Source organism: Heliangelus exortis, chromosome 1, assembly GCF_036169615.1.
Source record: "Heliangelus exortis chromosome 1, bHelExo1.hap1, whole genome shotgun sequence".
NCBI lineage: Eukaryota > Metazoa > Chordata > Aves > Apodiformes > Trochilidae > Heliangelus > Heliangelus exortis.
Window position 1 is genome coordinate 34,278,525 of NC_092422.1, and position 20,104 is coordinate 34,298,628.

Consider the following 20,104-nt stretch of genomic DNA (forward strand, 5'->3'; position numbering starts at 1 on the left):
TTAACACCTTAAACAAGAAATACTGTCTGTAAAATACATCTGTTAAAACCTTACCAAATAAGTATACTGTGTTTTTAATTCTGAAATAAAAGCATTCTGAACAAATTACGATACAAGATGAGGGGTTCACTCAACAGTGTTCGCTTACCCTCACTCATGCAGTTGGCTTTATTCTCAATTAGTGGTATGCTGTTTGAACACTGCATTTTGTTTTATTTTTATGCCCAAGGTTTTGCACTGCAATTAGAAGTCTTTTTTACATAACCTGAGGTGTACATATGCAAGTCTGTCTCTTCTGATTAACCAAAAAACAAGTTCTGAAGCTACTCCAAGAACCACAAAGGTTTCTTCAATCTCATTCTGTTAGAAAATTTGAACATTTGTATGGATGATCATGAAGAAAATTAGACTCTCAAAACTGAGAGAAAATGGGTCTATTAAACAGCTATGCATGAAACCTAAGACTCAATTCCCTTGTGTGAAAGCATGATGCCTGGTAAAAAATACAATGGAATTTGCCAGAGTGAAAGTGCTTGCTAAGCTGGAGGGAAGTGCAAGCACTGGAGAGGGTGCAGCAGAGCAAAACAGTGACTTAGAAAAAAAAAACAGGAAACATCAGGGATTTACAGAAGGATGTAGAGAACCTGTGAATTTTCTTTATCAGAAAAATATGACTTTCAACCATTTGAAGCAATGCAGACACATTGAGCAGTTGATTGACAAATTATTAAAATATCAAGACCATAAGAGTAACCTAAGGAGAGCTCTTATTGGCATATATTCTGTCTTAGATTTATATTATTAAAATCAGTCAAAATCTATTTCCTCATTATTATGGAGTAAATGTAACATTTAAGTATGTTTCACAGGAACAATACGGCTAGGTAAGAACATACTCTGAATTTTAGTCTCATGACTTGCTTTTATTTTCTTTTACTTTCATCATTTATTTGATTCATAATATACTGTACTAATAAAGGTAAAGCCACTGTAAAATTCATCTAGAAAATGCTGGAGAAAGTTTGTGGCCCTATAATGCTACTAAGATCTGCAGTGGATGCATGAGTTCATCCTCTAAATAAGAGTTCTGGATGGAAAATATAGGATACACACACTGAACAAGTCTTTCTCCCATAAATGCCTGACAGAGTCCACAAAGAACTAGCATAAAATGTTGCATAGCAACTGCAATCCCATTCATAGCAAAAAGGTTAACACAACTATAAAATGATCCATGGTAAATTGCTAAAATGCTACTGTAACCTCAAAACCTCCAAACAAAACCAAACCAAACAATTCAGAGACAATCAAGTTTTCTAAAAAGAATGAGGGAATATAAATTGACCCTGTAGAATTCAAGATCCTTAGGGCAGTGAGAAAAGTGCAAAGTAAGTTGATGGCACTTGATATTTAAAAGGGCAGACTTTGGTCTCCAAGGATCTGCTTGGTAGGGTAGAATGGGACAAAGCCCCGGATGGGAAGCAAGACAGGAAAGCTGGTCCATATTTAAGGATCACCTCCTGCATGCCCAGAACCAATGTGTCCCAGTGAAGAGGAAGGCAGGCAGGAGTGCCAGAGCAAGGAATTACTGCACCTACTTAGGGTTGAGTTAAAACTAAGTTTACAGAGGGTGGAAGCAAGGACAGATAACCTGGGAGAAGTACAGAGAAATAGTTTGCTGACAACATCAAATTGTGTGGTGAAGTCAACACACTGAAGGGAAAGGATGCCATCCAGAGGGACCTTGACAGGCATGTGAAGAAGTGGACTCATGCAAACTGCATGAAGTTCAACAAGGCTAAACGCAAGGTTCTGCACCTGGGTTCAGGCAATCACATGCATGAATACAGGTTGGGAGGAAAAAGGACAGAGGACAGCTCTGAGGAGAAGGACTTGGGAATGAAGTGGGCCAGAAGCATAACACGAACCATCAATGTGTGCTTGCAGCCCAGAAAGCCAACTGTGTTCTGGGCTGCATCTAAAGAAGCACAGAAAGTCAGCTGAGGGAGTTGATTCTCCCCCTCTTTTCTGCTCTTGTGAGACCCCACCTGGAGTACTGTGTCCAGTTCTAGAGTCCCCAACATAAGAAGGACACAGAGCTCCTTGAGTGTGCCCAGAGAAGAGCCACAAAAATTATCAGAAGGCTGGAGCACCTCCCCTGTGAAGACAGGCTGAGGAAACTGGGGTTGTTTAGGCTGGAGAAGAACAGCTCTGAGGTGACCTTATAGCAACCTTCCAATATCTGAAGGGGACCTACAAGAGAAATGGGTAGGACTTTTTGCATGGATGCGCAGTGAGAGGACATGGGGCAATGGTTAAAACTGGAAGAGGGGAAAGAAGGTTAGACATGAGGAAGGAATTTTATTCTGTGAGGATGGTGAGATGCTGGAGCAGGTTGCCCAGGGAAGTTGTGGATGCGCCCTCCCTGGAGGTGTTCAAGGCCAGGTTGGATGGCCCTTGAGCAACCTGATCTAATGGAAGGTGTCCCTGTCCATGGCAGGGGAGTTGAAACTACATGATCTTTAAGGCCCCTTCCAACCCTAGCCTATGATTCTATGAAATATGTTCATATTATAATTTATAACTTGATTTGGTTTATAATCACAATTTTTAATACCCTCTGTTGAGTTAAAAACACTATTAGCCAATTGTATGTTAAATTTGGCACATTTTCATTCAGCAATTTATAAATACAAACCATCACCAGGTAGGCTTGCTGGCTTCAGTACTTAGGAAACTGCCTTGTTTGAGAAGCATAGCTAAAATTAGAAGCTGAAAATGTCAACTACATACGTGTCTCAGTATTCCCAGGTTCCAGAAACAAACCAGATTTTAATATGAAGTCATACTTCTGCTGCCCTAAGAAGTCTTTAAGAGTAGGAATACACAGTTTTAAGACATTCGTTTCCTTAGAAAGCTGCTAAGAAACACAAAAGTAACAACTTGTGCTTTGTCTAACAATAGGACTCTTCACAGTATAGTTTGTCTTTCATAAAAAGAGTTCACAGCATGAAATTCAAATTACATACTTATAAAATGTCAGAATGCTCTGACTTAAAACAAATATGCTGGTATTAGTCTGTTACTATTGTCTTTGCATCTGTCACTGTTGTGAAAGTAGATGGGAAAAAAATCAAATAAGCAGCCTTCTGACAAAAAGATCACATGAAGTATCTGTCAACCTTCCACTGTGCCCCTCTGGAAGACACGATATAAAATATGAAGGGACACAGAAGAATGGCAGAAGAGGGAGAAAAAAATCCCTAACTTTGACTCTTAATCCTGGGAGGATTCAGGTATAAACCCAAACCAAATTGAACTAATCAACTCATATCACAGATGGGAAACAAAGGCTGAGGTTCTGAATGCTAGTGAGCCCACGACCAAATTATTCATTGAATACAATGCACGTGTGCTTGAGTGGTCTTCAAATGCAGCCTGATAACATATGTCTCTTTTTATAACATACACTTTAAGCTCAGAACTTTAAAACTTGAAAACAGATGCCCCCAGATGACTAGAATTTCACTGATGGTTCGTTATTCATCATTGGATTCCTACTGAAAGAAAGAAGTGGTTGCCAAGGCAAGAAGACAAAACCAGTCAAGCAACAGATATGGCACCTCAACCCTTGGGGACCCAGTCTATGAGGTACTGTGCTGACTGTAGTTTATTGTATATTCACAGCTAATTTAGGATATAAATGTAAATAACTACCTGCTTTGAATATGAAGGATAGTGATTAATAATTCAGAATGTGCCATTACCATGAAATGTTAATTACTATGCTTCTAGCAAAGTTTTTTTTTTAAAAAAAGTTTAAAACTGGTCAGATTTATCAGTCTTCTAAAGAATCTCATCAATTCAGTCTCTAACTCCTTCAGACAGACATATAGGTAGTGAGATACACAAGACCACACATACATATATATGAACTTGAAACACTTCCCTTTTCATTAAAAATAAGCTCTGTAAGGGTCTATACAACTGTACAATACACAGATTTTCTTCACAGATTTTCACTTCCTTTCTTCCTTCTGTCATTTTAAGGTTCCTTTCACAACTAATTCTCGAATTATTCATTTGATTCTTTGCCTTTTTTCTCTTGTCACTATAAAGTATTGGTAATATAACAGGTATAGACAAGAGTACAAGGAAAACCAAACCACAACAAAACCAAACAACATCAACAACAAAGAAAAATACCACCACAGAACTGTAGAAATATTAAAAATGTACTTAAGCCACACCATGAATTTCCCATTAACTTCCCTTTGCAAATATTTAATATCCCTCGTATCTTAAGTGGTGCAGTGGCAAAATGGTGCAGTGGCATATTTTTATATCTTAAATGGTACAATTCTGTAAAATAGACATAATTTTTAGCCTAAGATTTTCAAGATGAAAAAAACAACTCCTCTTCAAATAATTTAAAAAACAGTAGCCACAAAAATAGCTTCCTTTTAAGTCTTCTGAATCTCTTTCACACAGTTTAGAGCATGAAATACTTTTCTAGCCTAAGTACTGCATTCATGGACAAATCACAGAATCACAGAATAGCAGGGGCTAGAAGAAACCTAGAAAGATCATTGCGTCCAACCAGCTGCCAGAGCAGGACCACCAAAAGTAGGTCACACAGGAATGAGCCCAAGCAGCTTTTGAATGTCTCCAAAGAAGAAGACTCCAAAACCTAAATATTTACTTTATAACTTTCTCTATTGCTTAGTGCACTGCAATACTGTAAAATTAATTGCTAAAAACATGACACAGTCTTGACAAAAAAAAAGAAAAGAATTGCCTTTTTTATATTTCTTGTTCTTTTTAAACAACAATATCTCAAGCACCCTTTTTCCAAGTGGGATGTTTTGTCTGTCATTACTTTGCTACACTCAGATATTTATTTTAAGGCTAGCACTATTACTTTAGAGAGTGAAATCAAACAAATTTTAATTCCTATTACTGTTTATATCTTAACCCATAAAACTTAGTATTTGCTATCCTGAGCACTACATTTATATAATCATTGTTATAAGAAATCTAGCTCAGCCTTAAAGCATACAGTTGGCTTTTTCCACAAAGGAAAATATTTCTCAAGGCAATTACTTTTTTGTTAGGCACATAGATCTTATTTCTAAACTAATTTGTACTTGCAGCAACGTAATTAAGAGAAATATTTTTGTCTTCTTTATTACCCCCCACACCCACCCTTTAGTCCTCTTCCGGACTGTGATATTACAAGCATCCTCTTTACTAACAACTCTTAATTTTGTCCTATCACTTAATTTCTCTAGGACATTTCTACTCCTAGTAACAGTAAATCTTTACTGAAGTAACAGGAAGTCCCTAGAAACCATAAAACTGCTGCCCAAATGAGCAAGTTCCTTTAAAAAAATAAGAATGGGACTTGGTAGTTAGGTTAAAGGTTGGTAGAGTTGGGTTATGGTTGGATAGTCTTGATGGTCTTTGCCAACTGGAATTATTCTATGATTCTGTGAAAATTAAGAAGTACATTCTTATTCATATAGTAATTTCACTAATTCTCATTTCATCCAACTTTGATAGCAATTTCCCGTGGAGCATAAAATTAAATTCTTTACTGGCTATGACAAGTAGTAGCTGAAGTTAAGTGCACATTTCTTTCAAGATTTTTTTTTTTCGCTGGAATGCTCAGTTCCTTCAACTGTCACTAGACTAACTTAGAAGAGGATTCAACTCTTCTAAGGTATACATTGGCTTCTTCCTATATAAACTAAGGCAATGGTTTGGGTTGGACGGGACCTTAAAGTTCATCTATTTCCAGCCTCCCTGCCTCCTCCAACTACCCACTAGAACATGTTGCTCAAGCCCCTGTCCAACATGGCCAGCAATGGGGCACCCACAAGCTCCATAGGCAACCTCTCCCAGTGTCTCACCACCCTCACAGTAAAGAATTTCATCCTAATATCTAACTTAAATCCACCATCTTCCAATTTAAAGCCATTACATCTTGTCCTATCACTATGTGTCCTAGTATTAAGTCCCTCTCCAGCTTTCCTCTAGGCCCCCTTCAGGTATTTTAAGACTCCTATAAGGTCTCCCCAGAGCCCTCTCTTCTCCGGGGTGAAGACCTCCAACTGTTTCAGCCTGTCCTCATATGAGAGGTCCTCCAGCCCTCTGATCATCTTCATGGCCCTCCTCTGTACTTTCTCCAACAGCTCCATGTCTGTCTTATACTGGGGGCCTCAGAACTGAACTGAGTACTTGAGATGGGATAAACCCTGTTTTCACTGTAAGGTTGATTCCTAAAATTTTGTGAATGTTACAGATCTGTATATACCAAAAAGCTGCAACATAAGTCATTTGTCACATTTTTCTCTTGCCATCCATGGAAATCTCGGCAATGTAGTTTCAACTATATTTAATAAATCTAACAAAAAACTTTCAAAAACTTAACAAAACCACAAACTGCATATCATAAGTGAAGCTACATACCTAATAGCTGAATTATTTAAAATAACATATGAGAATGAACAAGGATACTGTTCCTTTTTCAGTACTATAAAGAACTCTCTCTCTTTACTTTCTGAAAAGCCATCACAAGAAGATAGAGACTGAAAATATGGACCTCTGAAAAAGGTTGGTAGCAAGTCTCCTGGGTATACTTCATAGCCATAACTCTCAAAAACAATTGTGTATGGCAATAAAAACATCCCATACATAACATAAAAAATATAAAAGAAACTTTATCATTAATAACAATTAATTTTCAGGAAAAAAAAAAAGATAAAATTGTTACCACATTAGTTGTAATCATTGATACAGCCTGATACAAAAATTTAGAAACTTGAGTAATCTGCAAGATAATGGAACCATCTATTGATTTTGGTACTGACTGAGTCTAACACAATTTGGAATAACTCATGAAGTTTGTGATGCTTTCTGAAAGCACAAAATGTCCTATCCAACCCAACCCAACAATCCTCGCTACCTGAAAACAAAGCCTGTGAATTTGCTATTTAAGACACAACAAAAAGCCCAAGTAATGCATAGCAGAAAGTTACTTAAGAGTACCGAGCAATTTGCCAGAAACTTTCAGAAATCACAGGATGAAAAAAAACCCAAGACACTTTACTTTTGACATACAGATTGCTTACAGAATATATATTAATATTGTACTCACACTGTCTTAATGTTTTTAAATATTGTGGATGGGTGTTGTTTTTAATGAATAAGATTAAAAGTCACATTTGCAATTTGGTTCTTAGCTTAAAAAAAAACAAAACAAACCAAATCAAACCAAAGGAAAAAAAAAACCACCCTCCCCCCAAACTATTACTTATGAAAAACTGAATAAAGAGTCAAAAATTAAAAAAAAAAAAAAAAAAAAGATAAATTACAAGGAGTAATCACTTTCAGAAGAAGGAAACCCTGTAGTTTTTTATTATTATTACAATATATATTGCAGACTCCAAATTTCGTTACCTGTAAGGCCTGTGTAAATAAGGGTCAATTGGATAAAACAGAAGCCAGGTTAAATAAAATCTTTAGAATACCTTAAGATAAGAAAATAGTAAAGTGTATTAAATTACCAAAATACTTCTTGTCTGGAATACTAATAGAAAAGTGAGAAAGTCATTATGTTTAAAAGAAGAGACAGCTTTAATTACATGAGTCTTCAGGAACTGTCATATCAGAAAGCTCATTAGCTGTAATGAAAGTTCCTCCTGCTGATCTAAGTGTACTTAAAAACCTGGATTTCTAATACTTCAAAGCAAAAAAGGGTATCTTTAATTCATGTAACGTAACAGTGAATTAAGCCTACTTCTAGTATCATGAAAGTAGAAATGAAAACTTCAGCACATAACAGAAAAAACCAAAACAAATTAAATACCTTGAAGTAAACCACAATTGAACAGGTCGCATGCCCCTTGCTGGTTGCCTTCCAAAGTGACATTTAAAAAAACCTGAACATTTATTTTTCCAATGCAATACTTAATTCACATAATGTGACTATTTTCTCATTTATAAAATACTATACAAGTTAGCTTCACAACAGACTTTATCACCGCTTTTAGTCCTGGAATTGAGATTAGAATCTTATTGTGTGACAATTACTGGACAATATTTATTGAAATTAAAGGAATAAGAACGTTTTTTCTAAAAAGGACAAAAAGAAACCGAGTTGCTAATTATGATAGTGTTTTAATGTTCACTATTTTGAAACACAAAACTTAAAACTACTCTCTCAGGAATGAGCAAGTAAAAAATAAAAACCAAAAATATATAAGGTAGCTAGTAGCTAATCTAAATCTACCCTCTTCCGGCTTAAAGCCATTACCCGTTGTCCTGTCACCACATACCTTGTAAGAAGTCCCTCCCCAGCTTTCCTGTAGGCCCTCTTCAGGTACTGTTAGGTCACTATCAGGTCTTCCCAGAGCCTTCTCTTCTCCAGGATGAACGACCCCAACTCTCTCAGCCAAATGCAGGAGAGACTCTAAGCCCTCAAAATCCAAATTTTTTTCTACCACAACCAGTATTGCTTCTGGAATAAGCTTATTTGACTAGATGATCATCAAGAGGGAAGATTTTTTTTACTATCAGTCTCCGTATCAGCCATAATAATGCCTTGTAAAATCTGCTGTTTCTCAGCTCGTTGTAGAAGTCTCAGTGTAAATCATTCACCGCCATTCTTTGTCAACTTGCTTTCCTAAACATATCAACAAGTTACTCCAGTATGTTGGATATGGCTGATCACAAACACAGATTTTTTAAAACGACCTTCTGGTAAGCTCAAGCAAAAAAACCCACTTCATTAAAAATTTACTTTTCATAAGTTGGTGCATTTTAAATCAACAAGCTTCATAAAAATACACTTTCTGCAAAAATGCTAAAAGGTTTTTAAAAAAAAAAAAAAAAAAAAAGCCATGAGCTGCAGTTTTTGGGATCTCCAGACTTTCAAGTACAGGAGTCATCTCTCAAAACAAAATGGAATTTTTGCAGGTAGTGCCACGTTAACTTGTTAAAGCCATCCTAAGCCTTTGTCCATGGTTTCTATGAAAATAATGCATAAAATACTAAATTTATATACAGCAGAAACTCCCTCTACTACTGTCACAAACACTTAGATGGAAGGCTTGAAGCTTTTGACAGCTGTTTAAAAATACTTGTACTTTTAAGTGGTTATAATGCACCAAATAATATTGGAAATTGTAAGAACCATGATAACAGACAGTGAACTCTATGCGAGTGACCACTATCTCAAGTTCTGTATCAGAAGCAGGTTTTGCAGAGCTGTAGTTTGTGGCAGGGAGACTGAGTGAGGCATAACAGTGACACTGTACAAAGCAGTATAGATAAACAGTGATATTTTCCAAACTGACATAAACTAAAAAATGATTAACGGAGACAGCCTGTCCAATCTATTCCTGCAAGAGTATGACAGTGCTGAGGCGGCATCAATTTATAACTCCATGCTTAGTCAGTTTAAATTACTTAAACTGTGATAAAATATGGAGAAGGGACTCTTAATTAAGAAATTTACTGCAAAAAATCTGCTGCTGCATATACTGAGATTTACCATACTCTGTGCTGCATGATGAAGTGGTAGAAACAGGAATGTATTTTTCCAGACCTCAAATGCTAATGTTGCATGAAAAAAACATATGGGAAAGATAAAACTGTTCTGATTCATGTTCAGAAAAGAGTTTAAAAATTACGTGACAGCCTGTCTACATTTCTGAATTAAAAGACACAGTGATCGTACCCTACTTACCATATAAAAGTTTGAAAGCTGGAAACAATTTTAAGATGCTTTCATAGAAAAGAACTTCTACAAGAAATGTGCTTTTGACAGTCAGTCTTAAAGATCTGTTAGAAGAAATGTAATGGGGAATCCTGCAGTAAATAACAGAAGACTGAAAAACAAATACTATCTCCAAGATCACCTGCAACAGTTCAAATATAGAATATTAATGTCCATTTTAAAAATAATGTTAGTATAAAAAAACCCCATAATCTCACATAAAATACACTGCAGTGCACACAGAATGAAAACTTTTAGTTAATTACACAAACCTTTACTAGCTTTATCTAAATGCTGAAAATCCTCAATAAAATTCAGGACATCCTGATAACTTTCTTCACAAACTTCCACAAGGAAATGGAGCAATGTTGTCTTTTGATCTGCTGACTTTGTGTCCTTCAGCTAGAGAGAAAAAAGGACATGTTAAAACATTGAGAATAAGATTACTTCTGACTATTTTGATAATTAATATATATTACTAATTGTGAACCCAAGATAGGGAAGAATAAACTGTTGAACTGGTATAGGTCTTTTAAAGAAAACCCAAAATTAGCACTAAACAAGTAGAAAACTTGTGTTAGGTTAGTTTGTCTCAGCTTCAAGACTGATTCTTAGCTTGGTTACCATGAAAAATACAAGTGACCAGCAATGGTATAGCTGAAGCAACAAGGCAAAACCAAAAAAGTTACCTTCCTTTCCGAAGAGGGTTCAAAACCTGACACAGAGCTATACAGAGCACTGGGAGCAAGATCCATCTCAATTTAAAAATACACACATTTTTTTTTATTTATGTTTGTTTTGTTTTGTTTTAAATATATGACCAGTTTTCCCATAGTTGCAAACTTCTTAAAGATGGTTTTTTTCACACCTCTTGTGGTTCCAAATAATCTCAAAGAATACTTAAAGGGCATTTTATTGATTTAATTTAAAAATTAAATCAGAGTATATTGTCTGCTTTTCTCACAGTGTCAAAAGTCAGTGATTATTTTCAAAGATCAAAATGACACTATCTTACTAAATATGATGAGCTAAACTCTTATGAAATATGCTAAGCTCTTATGTTCTACTTCAGGCAAGTGGATTAATAACAATACAAGACAATTTTCAAAATAAACAGAAAATGTATAAAAATAACAAACAATATATTCTATTGTCATTAACTGCATGCAATGTTATAAAATAAGTTAATTCTACTGTGTTGGGAATGTCAGCGATAAATATCCCAATAACTGAAACCTTCCACAAAATTTCTACAATGTGACACTGTTAAAAATATATAGTCAACGGAAGTTAGTTTAAAAAATAAAACAGTATAAAAAACCATGCACTAACTTTAATATATCAGTATTTAATAAATGACTGAGTATTAGCATACCAATATCGTATCTCTCTTCTGAGAATATACATGCATTTTCTCTGATGCTGAACTATTACAGTTCAGTTCTACATGGTTTAGGGAGAAGGCAAGATATGGAATCCTTTTCTGAAAAGTGAATAGTTCACATAGCTCCCTGTGCATAGGTGGGCACCAATGAAGAAAAGCAAATAAATCATTTATTCTTCAAATAGTACAGAAACCAACAACTTTCAAGGACAGAAGTCACTGCAAATTTCTTAATTAGTCAAGAAAATTGCTGTGCAGACCACCAAGCAGTCTGTAATTTGCAGCTTTTTAATTTGGGGCTTTGAAGAGTCCTTGAATGGCTTTTTTCCTGTTTTAGAATCAATATTTTTAATAGGTGAACCAGTTTATTATTCTCAGAACAGAGGAGATTAATCATTGACCAACACACAACATACACTTAAGAAAATCCCAAAAACTACACATACATAGTTTTACCTCTGTGTTTCCAGACAAAGTGATCTGTCTGTGTAAGACACAATTTCATAACCATTGAACGTCTGGCACTCACGAGCTTCCTAAATGAGGCCACAATTGGATGAGGTGAATTAGGAATTAGTGACCAGTACCCTGTTACACACTGGACTGGATAGTCCAGTTGGCTCTAAAACCCAGCTGTCAGATCCATTCTGGGGGGTTGAAACTAGATGACCTTTAAGGTCCAACTCAAAACATCCTGTGATCCTATAATTCTGTAGGTATTGCATTCAACACTCAAGAAATACAGAGATAGAATTCCTCTGAAATTTGGCAGAGTAAGGGTGATAATTTAAAAAATGTAGTAGTTTATCTATTGTATTTTCTCCATGGTGTAAAAAAGAAGCTGAGAATGCAAAGACGATGTACAGACTTGCAAATAATTCCTTTCTCATAAGGGCTGTTACATACATGTGTCTCTGTGCAGATTTTGCAGTGGCCTCACATAGGGCAAAGGGAAAAAAACCCCACAGCATTATTAAGGGGAAGCAGCTAGGATTAGAAATGATGATAAACTAACACTCAGGAAAGTAGACATGAATTCTTGTATGTATCTTCTGTAAAAGCTGAAAGAGTGGAAATGTAAGGAAAATTAGAAGAAACAGGGAACTGATGAAATAAAAGGGAGTTAGATAAAGAAAATATTTATGTAAAACAGAAAAATATCTGTATTAAGACATTAAAATGTGACAAAGATGTGTCTTTGAAGTTCTCATACATATAAGACTACAGCTCTCTGAACACAGTGATATGGTCCTTCTATAACCTTATATAGTTAGGTGGTCCTTTTTTTTTTTAAATTATTGAATCTCAATATGGAATCTTTCAAAACTTTAAATTTAAGCCAGTCTCAAGATGACTATACACAGATTAGTTATATTTTCAAATCATCAACTATTGTTAAATATTATGAAACCAAAAAAACCTAAGAATTAACTGCAGGAAAAACATCAAAATAAAGTATTTAAGTAATTTAATGAAAACAAATGAAAAATTAATGTAAATTCAACAAGGACATTTCAAAACTCACTTTACATAGAGAGCTGAGATTATATCCAAAGGTTTGTGCATTCCGAGAACCTGCATTCATGTAGTTTCCCATTAACAATACTAGTTCCAGCAGCTTGCTAAAGCTTTTACTCTTCTTTATCTCTTCACAGGCAGCACTGACAGCCATGATGTCAGGTTTGATGTTGTTCACCTGCTCCTCAAACTGGATCTTAAAAAGAATAGCACTCAGCCGTGGCCGTAGTCTCTTCACGTTGCTCATCTGATTGAAAAGAAAATAGGAGATTTCCTTTAAAATTCATGCTACACTTTGGCACTGTACAAATGCATACAATCTGTAATGATTTATTGGTGTGACAGGCTTGAAGAAGCAATATATCTACTATAACTGATAGCAAATGAACGAATGAATGAGAGACACTTGGGTAAGCAACTGAAATCCCATCTTATGGCTAATATGAACTGCCCCCATCCTTTCCCAATAACTAGTATGTGTAAGCAATAAAAGATAAAGTGTCATCATATATCACATCTGTCAACTCATATACCAAATACTATAAAACTAATCTAAGTTTATGACCCAGTAGTTGCAAAGGAATAAAAGTAGTTCACAAATTTTGTGTAACTCAGGATGTACCAAAACAAAGCAAATCTTATTTCCTAATGCAAAGACTTAAAAGCTGCATTCAGTAAAAGGTTACTATAAACCTGCAGGAAAACTATAGCTTTGAAAACCATAATACAGCTATGAAAAACTTAATATAGCATACATTAATATACATAACTATTCAGACCCCTGTATGGTACTGGACCATATACAATTAATTAGGTAATACAGAATCCTAGGAAAACAGTAACATCTGTAGATCATATACAAAGGACCTGGCTTTATCAATGGTTTACCGATCAGGGATTCCCAATAAAAGTTATAATTTTCCCCTATAACTTAGGTCACTAAATTCCCACCTGAGATACTTTGTACATTATTTACTAGACCCAAACAAGACTCCAAATTTTAATGCTTCTTTAAGCCAAGGAACATCAAGTGCATCCAATTAATTAAATCTCTACATCTCCCACGATGTGTTTACGATGTGATACTTATCCTTCCAACTCTGTCACAGATACCTTCAAACATTTTTTAGGTTTGGTATCCATATAATCTCAGTAGCTTTCTGTCTTCAAATCTTGTTCCTTTTCTCACTACCAGGCATTACATGCTCCTTGCTTTTTCCTTCTTCCACAGCAGGAATTATGTTTTCCCTCCCTACCCTGGGGTTCTGTTTGCACCTGAGAAACACTAGTCTCAAATTCTTTTGTATCTTCTCTATCCCTGTTTTCTCACCAATCTGATGAATTCTCTAAGATCCTTTTCCCCATAATATTATTTTTCCTTTGAAGGCAAGGTTCAAACCAACAATGCCTTGACAATCCCTGAAAGCCTAAACAAGGTTTTGGTTAGTTCTTTACAATAAAAATACACATTATGGTTTCCAGCTATCAGTACTTTTCAAGGCAGGAAAAGAAGAAATAACATTGGAACTTCTGCTATAAGGTAAGAGATTTCATATAACAGCCTTAAAAGTCTGTCTTTAAATATGAAATATCTCCCTCCAAACAATAGTGATACCTAAGGTTTTACAGAATATTTCTCAACTGGTATGCAGTCTGTCAGTGTGAAAATAGCTCTGACAGTGCAAATCTCACAGGTAGTTTGGTGCTGATTATCCCACAATAGACTCAAAGAATAAGATAATGGTGACACTTCCATCCATTTCAGCCTGAAGTCACACAAGGTATCTTAAACTGATACAGAAGGCTGTGTAATCCAAAGTATTTTATATAGAAGCAGAAGACTATGGAATTTACAATCTATTTTATTGGTTTTGCTGTAACAGCAGAAGCAAATAAAATCAGGCAGAGTTAACATTTTATGCTATTAAGCTACTTCTGCAATGCCTGCCTGGCAGTGCAGTCACTGGATGATGTCCCACTGAAGTAAACATACCATTTGCATTTTAGTTCAGATAAGCAATCTTGTAGTAAAGTAAGCAATTCTTTCCAATAACCACACTTCAGTTTGCATCACAGAGCAGAACACAGAAACAGGATGTCTTTCAGATGAAACTAGGCTGAAAATCACCTCCACTACTAAGCTTTAGTCCACAGGCTGACTCCAGTCTGCTCCTAAAGTAAAACACTAGGATGTATATAAAAACACTAAAACGTAAATGGAAGTTTTTAAGGCCAGGCTGGATGGGACCCTGAGCAACCTGATCTAGTGGGAGGTGTCTCTGTCCATGGCAGGGGGGTTGGAACTAGATGATCTTAAAGGTCCCTTTCAACCCTGAAAATTCTATGATTCTATAAAATTTCTATGTTAGCTCAGTAACAACCGTAGTCAGGTACTCTGTACTCATCATATACTGAACAGCAACCATAGGTGTGGGGTAAGGAATGTAACAGGTAAGCAAGAATAATTGGATTTGAATTTGAATTTTAAAAGGGCCTTTCACAGTGAAATAGAAATGGAAATACTTAAAATACACCTAAAATTAATATCGTGACTTGAAAACAGACAATCCAAATAGCTAAAAGGGAAGTTGAAATAGAAAGCTAGTAAGTGGACAATACATCAGAGAACTCAGTGTATGGCTCATGAATTGTAATATTTTTTCAAATAATATTCCACAAGAATATTCTCATTAAGTGCAAGTCCAAATGGGGATTGACAAATGAGCTGAGCTATCCAGCAGTAGCTCTCACAGCCCTTTACCCTACAGCAAAGAGAGGATTTTCTCTCAAATACAGCATAAATCAGCAGGCACCTGCAAGAGCATGCCATCTGGTAAATGTGTACTCTTGCATTTCACTTTCTGCTTTGTTGATGTCAAGTAAAGGAACATGTCTCAGAAGTTACACTGACATTATATTTTGATCACTGAATGTGATTCAGTCTTACCACAAGCTCATAGAGAAAAACATGGCAAGTGTTCCAGTTTCACAATATACCTTTCTTGAGGGATCAACAGTGCCAAGGCTGTCAAACCACCTGAAAATGTTGCCATTGAAAAAGTAAAATATCAGTTATAACCAAGCTAACTAAAAGAATAAAATGAATGGACATCATCTGTGGGAAATATATGTTTTTCATAACTGCAACAACAGTGAATTCTACACATTTCATAGGTAAAAAGTGTGAATTCCTAACACTTCTGTTCAGACCCAGACATTTGAAAGGGAGAAAAAAAATTCTACTAAGAAAGATCTGATACCTTAGCAGACCTTTTATCATATTTGAAGAAGAAAAAAGAACTCCCTGCTCATTTTGAAATGGGCAGTCCATGCACCCAAATCTTAGTCAAGACCACCAAAATTCTGGAAAGACTAAATGTTATTTAGTATATTGGGAGTCAATCCACAATAATGAAACAGGATTTTTGTTGAAATGTTTTTATGGCTATATGGGAATAGTACCTCATTCTTAACTTTCAACACACTCTCTTTCCCAAATAAATTGTAATACAGTCAAGAACTACCAATTCACAATTAAGATTGCTTTCAAGAACTCAGATTTCTTTATACTTACAATATGTACATGCAAACAATTGAACTGATGACTTGCCAGTCATACTAGCACCAATAAAGGGCATGTCCTGCTAATCTGTTTCTCCATCTTTAAATATAATTAGCTTGAATTTACACTACTGACTCAATTCTTTCAAGTCCAAGACCATCCTAAAGAATATTCAGGACACAAGAGAAGGGTGTGTACTGCAAGTGACACAGGGGCATAACCTACCAATTACCTTCTAGTTGCACAAAGGTAGTCTTCTCATGTCTTGTGGATGCCAATGTACTGATGGACAGTGCATAATATCCCTGGTAATGTTTTTGATGGTTCAACAAATATGGACTGGAAAGGGCAGTCTGCAGGTCTCAGAGATTGGAATCTTTCTAATATTCCAGAAGTGACCTGTCTTATGAAATACATCCAAATTGCCAACTGGGACTACAACACAGCTGTCAAAATAAGCTGAGTTTACAGTCTTCATGCTGAAACTCACAGATAGGTATGTTCTAGCATGAAAAGAAAGAGGTGATTTTTTTTGTCTTATTGAAAAAATAAAATTAGATTTACTGACATCTTGATCAGAATGGAACACAGACAGCTTTTGTTTCTTGGAGTCAAATTTAGACAATGGTATTTTCCTAAAAAGTAATAATTCAAGAGTGAGAGAGTCTGAATTGCACAAGTTCTTCTATTTTTAGCAGACCAAACAGATGTCAAAAAAACCTATTTTCATTAAAAGGTACATATGGAGCAGATGGCAGTAGACTGAAAAGCTTTCCTCATGGGAAACCAAGTCAAGAGTTTAATATAGGTAAAAATCCTCTGTAAAACCTCTAGTTCAGTGAGATAGCAAAAATAAATACATTTATACCAGAAAGGTACAAATCATTGAGAAATTTAAAATAGAATAATGTAATATCAAACCAAATGGAGAAAAGTTTCTAAAATAGATCTAGCTCTATTCCAGATGGAATAAATCTGATCAGTATACCTCTAAAATAAATGCCTCATCTTCTCTCTACTACCTGTAATGAAAAGTTAGTCTACAGTATCACTTTGAGTCTCTCAACATACAGACTATGAAGGTACAGACAGATGATCAAATTTTAGATTGGAATGTCTGAAAACCATGACAACAGGCTTAGTACTTTCCATCAGGTTGAACCACCATACTAACTCAAACATAAAAGTAGAATTTGATGCTAGGTGATTAGTTAAGAAATACAAAGTGGTAACAGACCATAATAGCTGCTGATTATGATGTCTTTAATGTGATAGACATGACCCATTCCAAAAAAACTCAGATCTCTTGTACATTCATATTCAGTATATAGTCTTCTCTATGGACCAAACAAAATTAAATACCTCTAATAGTTTCCCTTGAACTGAACAGGGATAAGTGTGAGACCTGCAGGTACTAGTCTTTGACAGGAACATCCCTTTATGATTCAGCATAACAATCTTTCACGGATATAGAGGAAGTAACATAATCCAATCCAATGGCAATTGCAAGCATTATGATCAATGCGGATCATGATAGCCACTTGCAAAAGATATTTCTGGGGCCTGGTTCTCCACTCTATCCAGGTTCAAGGTTTGAAAGTCACCAATGTTAAAGGAGCTAACGACGTTCACCCGCTAAACAAGTAAGTATAAATAAGTAACTCAACTGCAATTTGTCATAAAGATGTTTTAAATGTCACATCTGACAGAAAGTTAGTCTTTGGCAGCAGTGCTGGAAAGGCTGGAATTAGTGACAGAGAACACTGACAAGGCAGAGCAACAGATACAGGAGTTCAAGATAAAGGAGATGAGAAGAAGGTAAGGTTTACAGACAGAAATTAGCACAATCAAAATACCTCACTGCACAGATGTATCTCAGCACTTCAGGATTTTGTACAAACAGAAATATTCCCAGATACGATTGTGACCAAGGAGCAAGGATTAGGTAAGGCAGAGTACACCTCTGCAGATACAGTGATAGTATAGTATTTTCCAGAACAATAGTGAAAAACTTTAATACATTCTGAGATATTCTCAATGAGGATATACAGGTGAAGCCATCAGCTGAATAAGGAATTGATCATTTTAAGTGCCTGCTCAATTATTTAAGACAAACTAGGCTTTCATCAGATCTCACTCTAATCTCCAATTTACTCTAGTGAAATCTTTTCATTTGGCAAGAACTCATTAAAAACACATCCATCAACGAACAAGCTGTGAAGCCACGTGAGGATTGCTTGCCAAATTCTATTTGGGTTAGCTATCAATGTACTTCACAAGGTCTGGGCATTAATTATTTCTGAAACAATATCTCATATTTCCCTCAATTTATCTTTTAGTAAATAAAAGTGATAAAGGAAAAATCTGCTGCTTTTTTTTTTTTTCCCCACCTCCAGACAATATGGGAAAATATTTCCAAATTTCTCAAGTTTTAAGAAAAGAAAAAAAGCTGGAGATATCTCAAGTGGCTCTCGATACACTAATCTCAGGTGTGACACTGCCAGTACAGTTGCCTACACCTTAGGTCAAATATCCACTAATGGCATCCTGACAAGCATTAGCAACATCAAAAGTTTATAAAGAACATAAAAATTATTTTTAATATGGATTTTCATTTATGGATTAAAAAGCATTAATATATTAAATATGCACAGGACTATTTTACCTCAATAAGAATTACAGGCACTGATGAGTCTACGTGTTTGCTAGTGGATCCAGCTCCCTCTGTACAACATAAACAAAACAGAACTACTTTGGGGAATGTTAGCTGCAAAAGGCAGCTAACATACACTGGCATGGGCAGGGCTGCGGCCTTAGCACTGCTGTTTCAGCAAGAGAGTGGAGAGGCAGATATGCACTGCTGGGATTTTAGTAGGGAAGTATAGTTACGAACATGCTTAGCTGGAGCAGCAAGAAAGCCCCATCTATTGTAAAAATATGCAACTCTCTAAAGAAACAATTGTATTTTGGCACTCATCTATATAAAATACGTCTTAAAATAACTTGGGGAGAGTGGGGGAAAAGATCTTGAGCCACCTAATATGGTATCAAGCATTGCCAGGCAACTCTGTGCCCCCAAAAGTGGTGTGTGAGATGTCAGGCATGGATGGTGCAGGGAGGTCTGATAGACACTCAAGTTCTGTACAGCTGGAACATGTTTGTACCCAGTTTCCCTATGATGTGCTGCTCTCTCTTCCCCATGATGAAAAAGGGAAGATGTGGACCGTTACCATTATGACTTGCCTTAACAAAACTACCTGCCTTTGTCTTATTCACGAGTCCTCAACTGTCTCACTGGATGCTGAATTCATGAAGTCTCTTTATGTCTCCTAAACTGTGCCCAGAAGTTGTTTGGAAAAAGTGCAGTTCTGCACAGATCAAAAGCGTACCTGTGTTATTGTAACAAAATAGCACAATGGACAAGTAAAGTTTAGTGTCTAGAAGCATACTATGGTGGCTTTTAGCTGATTAGAATATACAGAGACTTTAAATGTCATCTAGTGGCTTACCATCCCAACAAGTACTAAACATAGAGGGATACGAGACAGTTCAGTATATTAATTTTAAAACATTGAATAATATTTAAAACCAGTGTAGAAAAATACTATTATGAATGAAATTTAGATGGGTTTTGTTACTATTACTGACAGAATCATAGAATGGTTTGGGTTGGAAGGGACAAAGATCACCTAGCTCTACTCCCCCTGCATGGGCAGAAACACCATCCACTGGACTAGTTTGATGAAAGGCCCATACAGATTGTCCTTGAACACTTCCAGGCATCCACAGCTTCCCTGGGCAAACTCTTCCAGTGTCTCACACTAAAGAATATCTAAAATAAATCTAGCTTCTTTCAGTT

The 20,104-nt window shown here is 35.9% G+C and overlaps 1 protein-coding gene across 1 annotated transcript in view; it reads right to left on the reverse strand.

The window, feature by feature from the left end:
- DIAPH3 (diaphanous related formin 3) overlaps positions 1 to 20,104 on the reverse strand; it is a 210,374-nt gene that overhangs the window by 82,898 nt on the left and 107,372 nt on the right. The window contains exons 21-22 of the mRNA XM_071740516.1: positions 12,691 to 12,930; positions 10,054 to 10,183 (exon numbers count right to left, since the gene is read on the reverse strand). Coding sequence (XP_071596617.1) covers positions 10,054 to 10,183; positions 12,691 to 12,930 — 370 coding nt within the window. The remainder of the gene's footprint in view (positions 1 to 10,053; positions 10,184 to 12,690; positions 12,931 to 20,104) is intronic.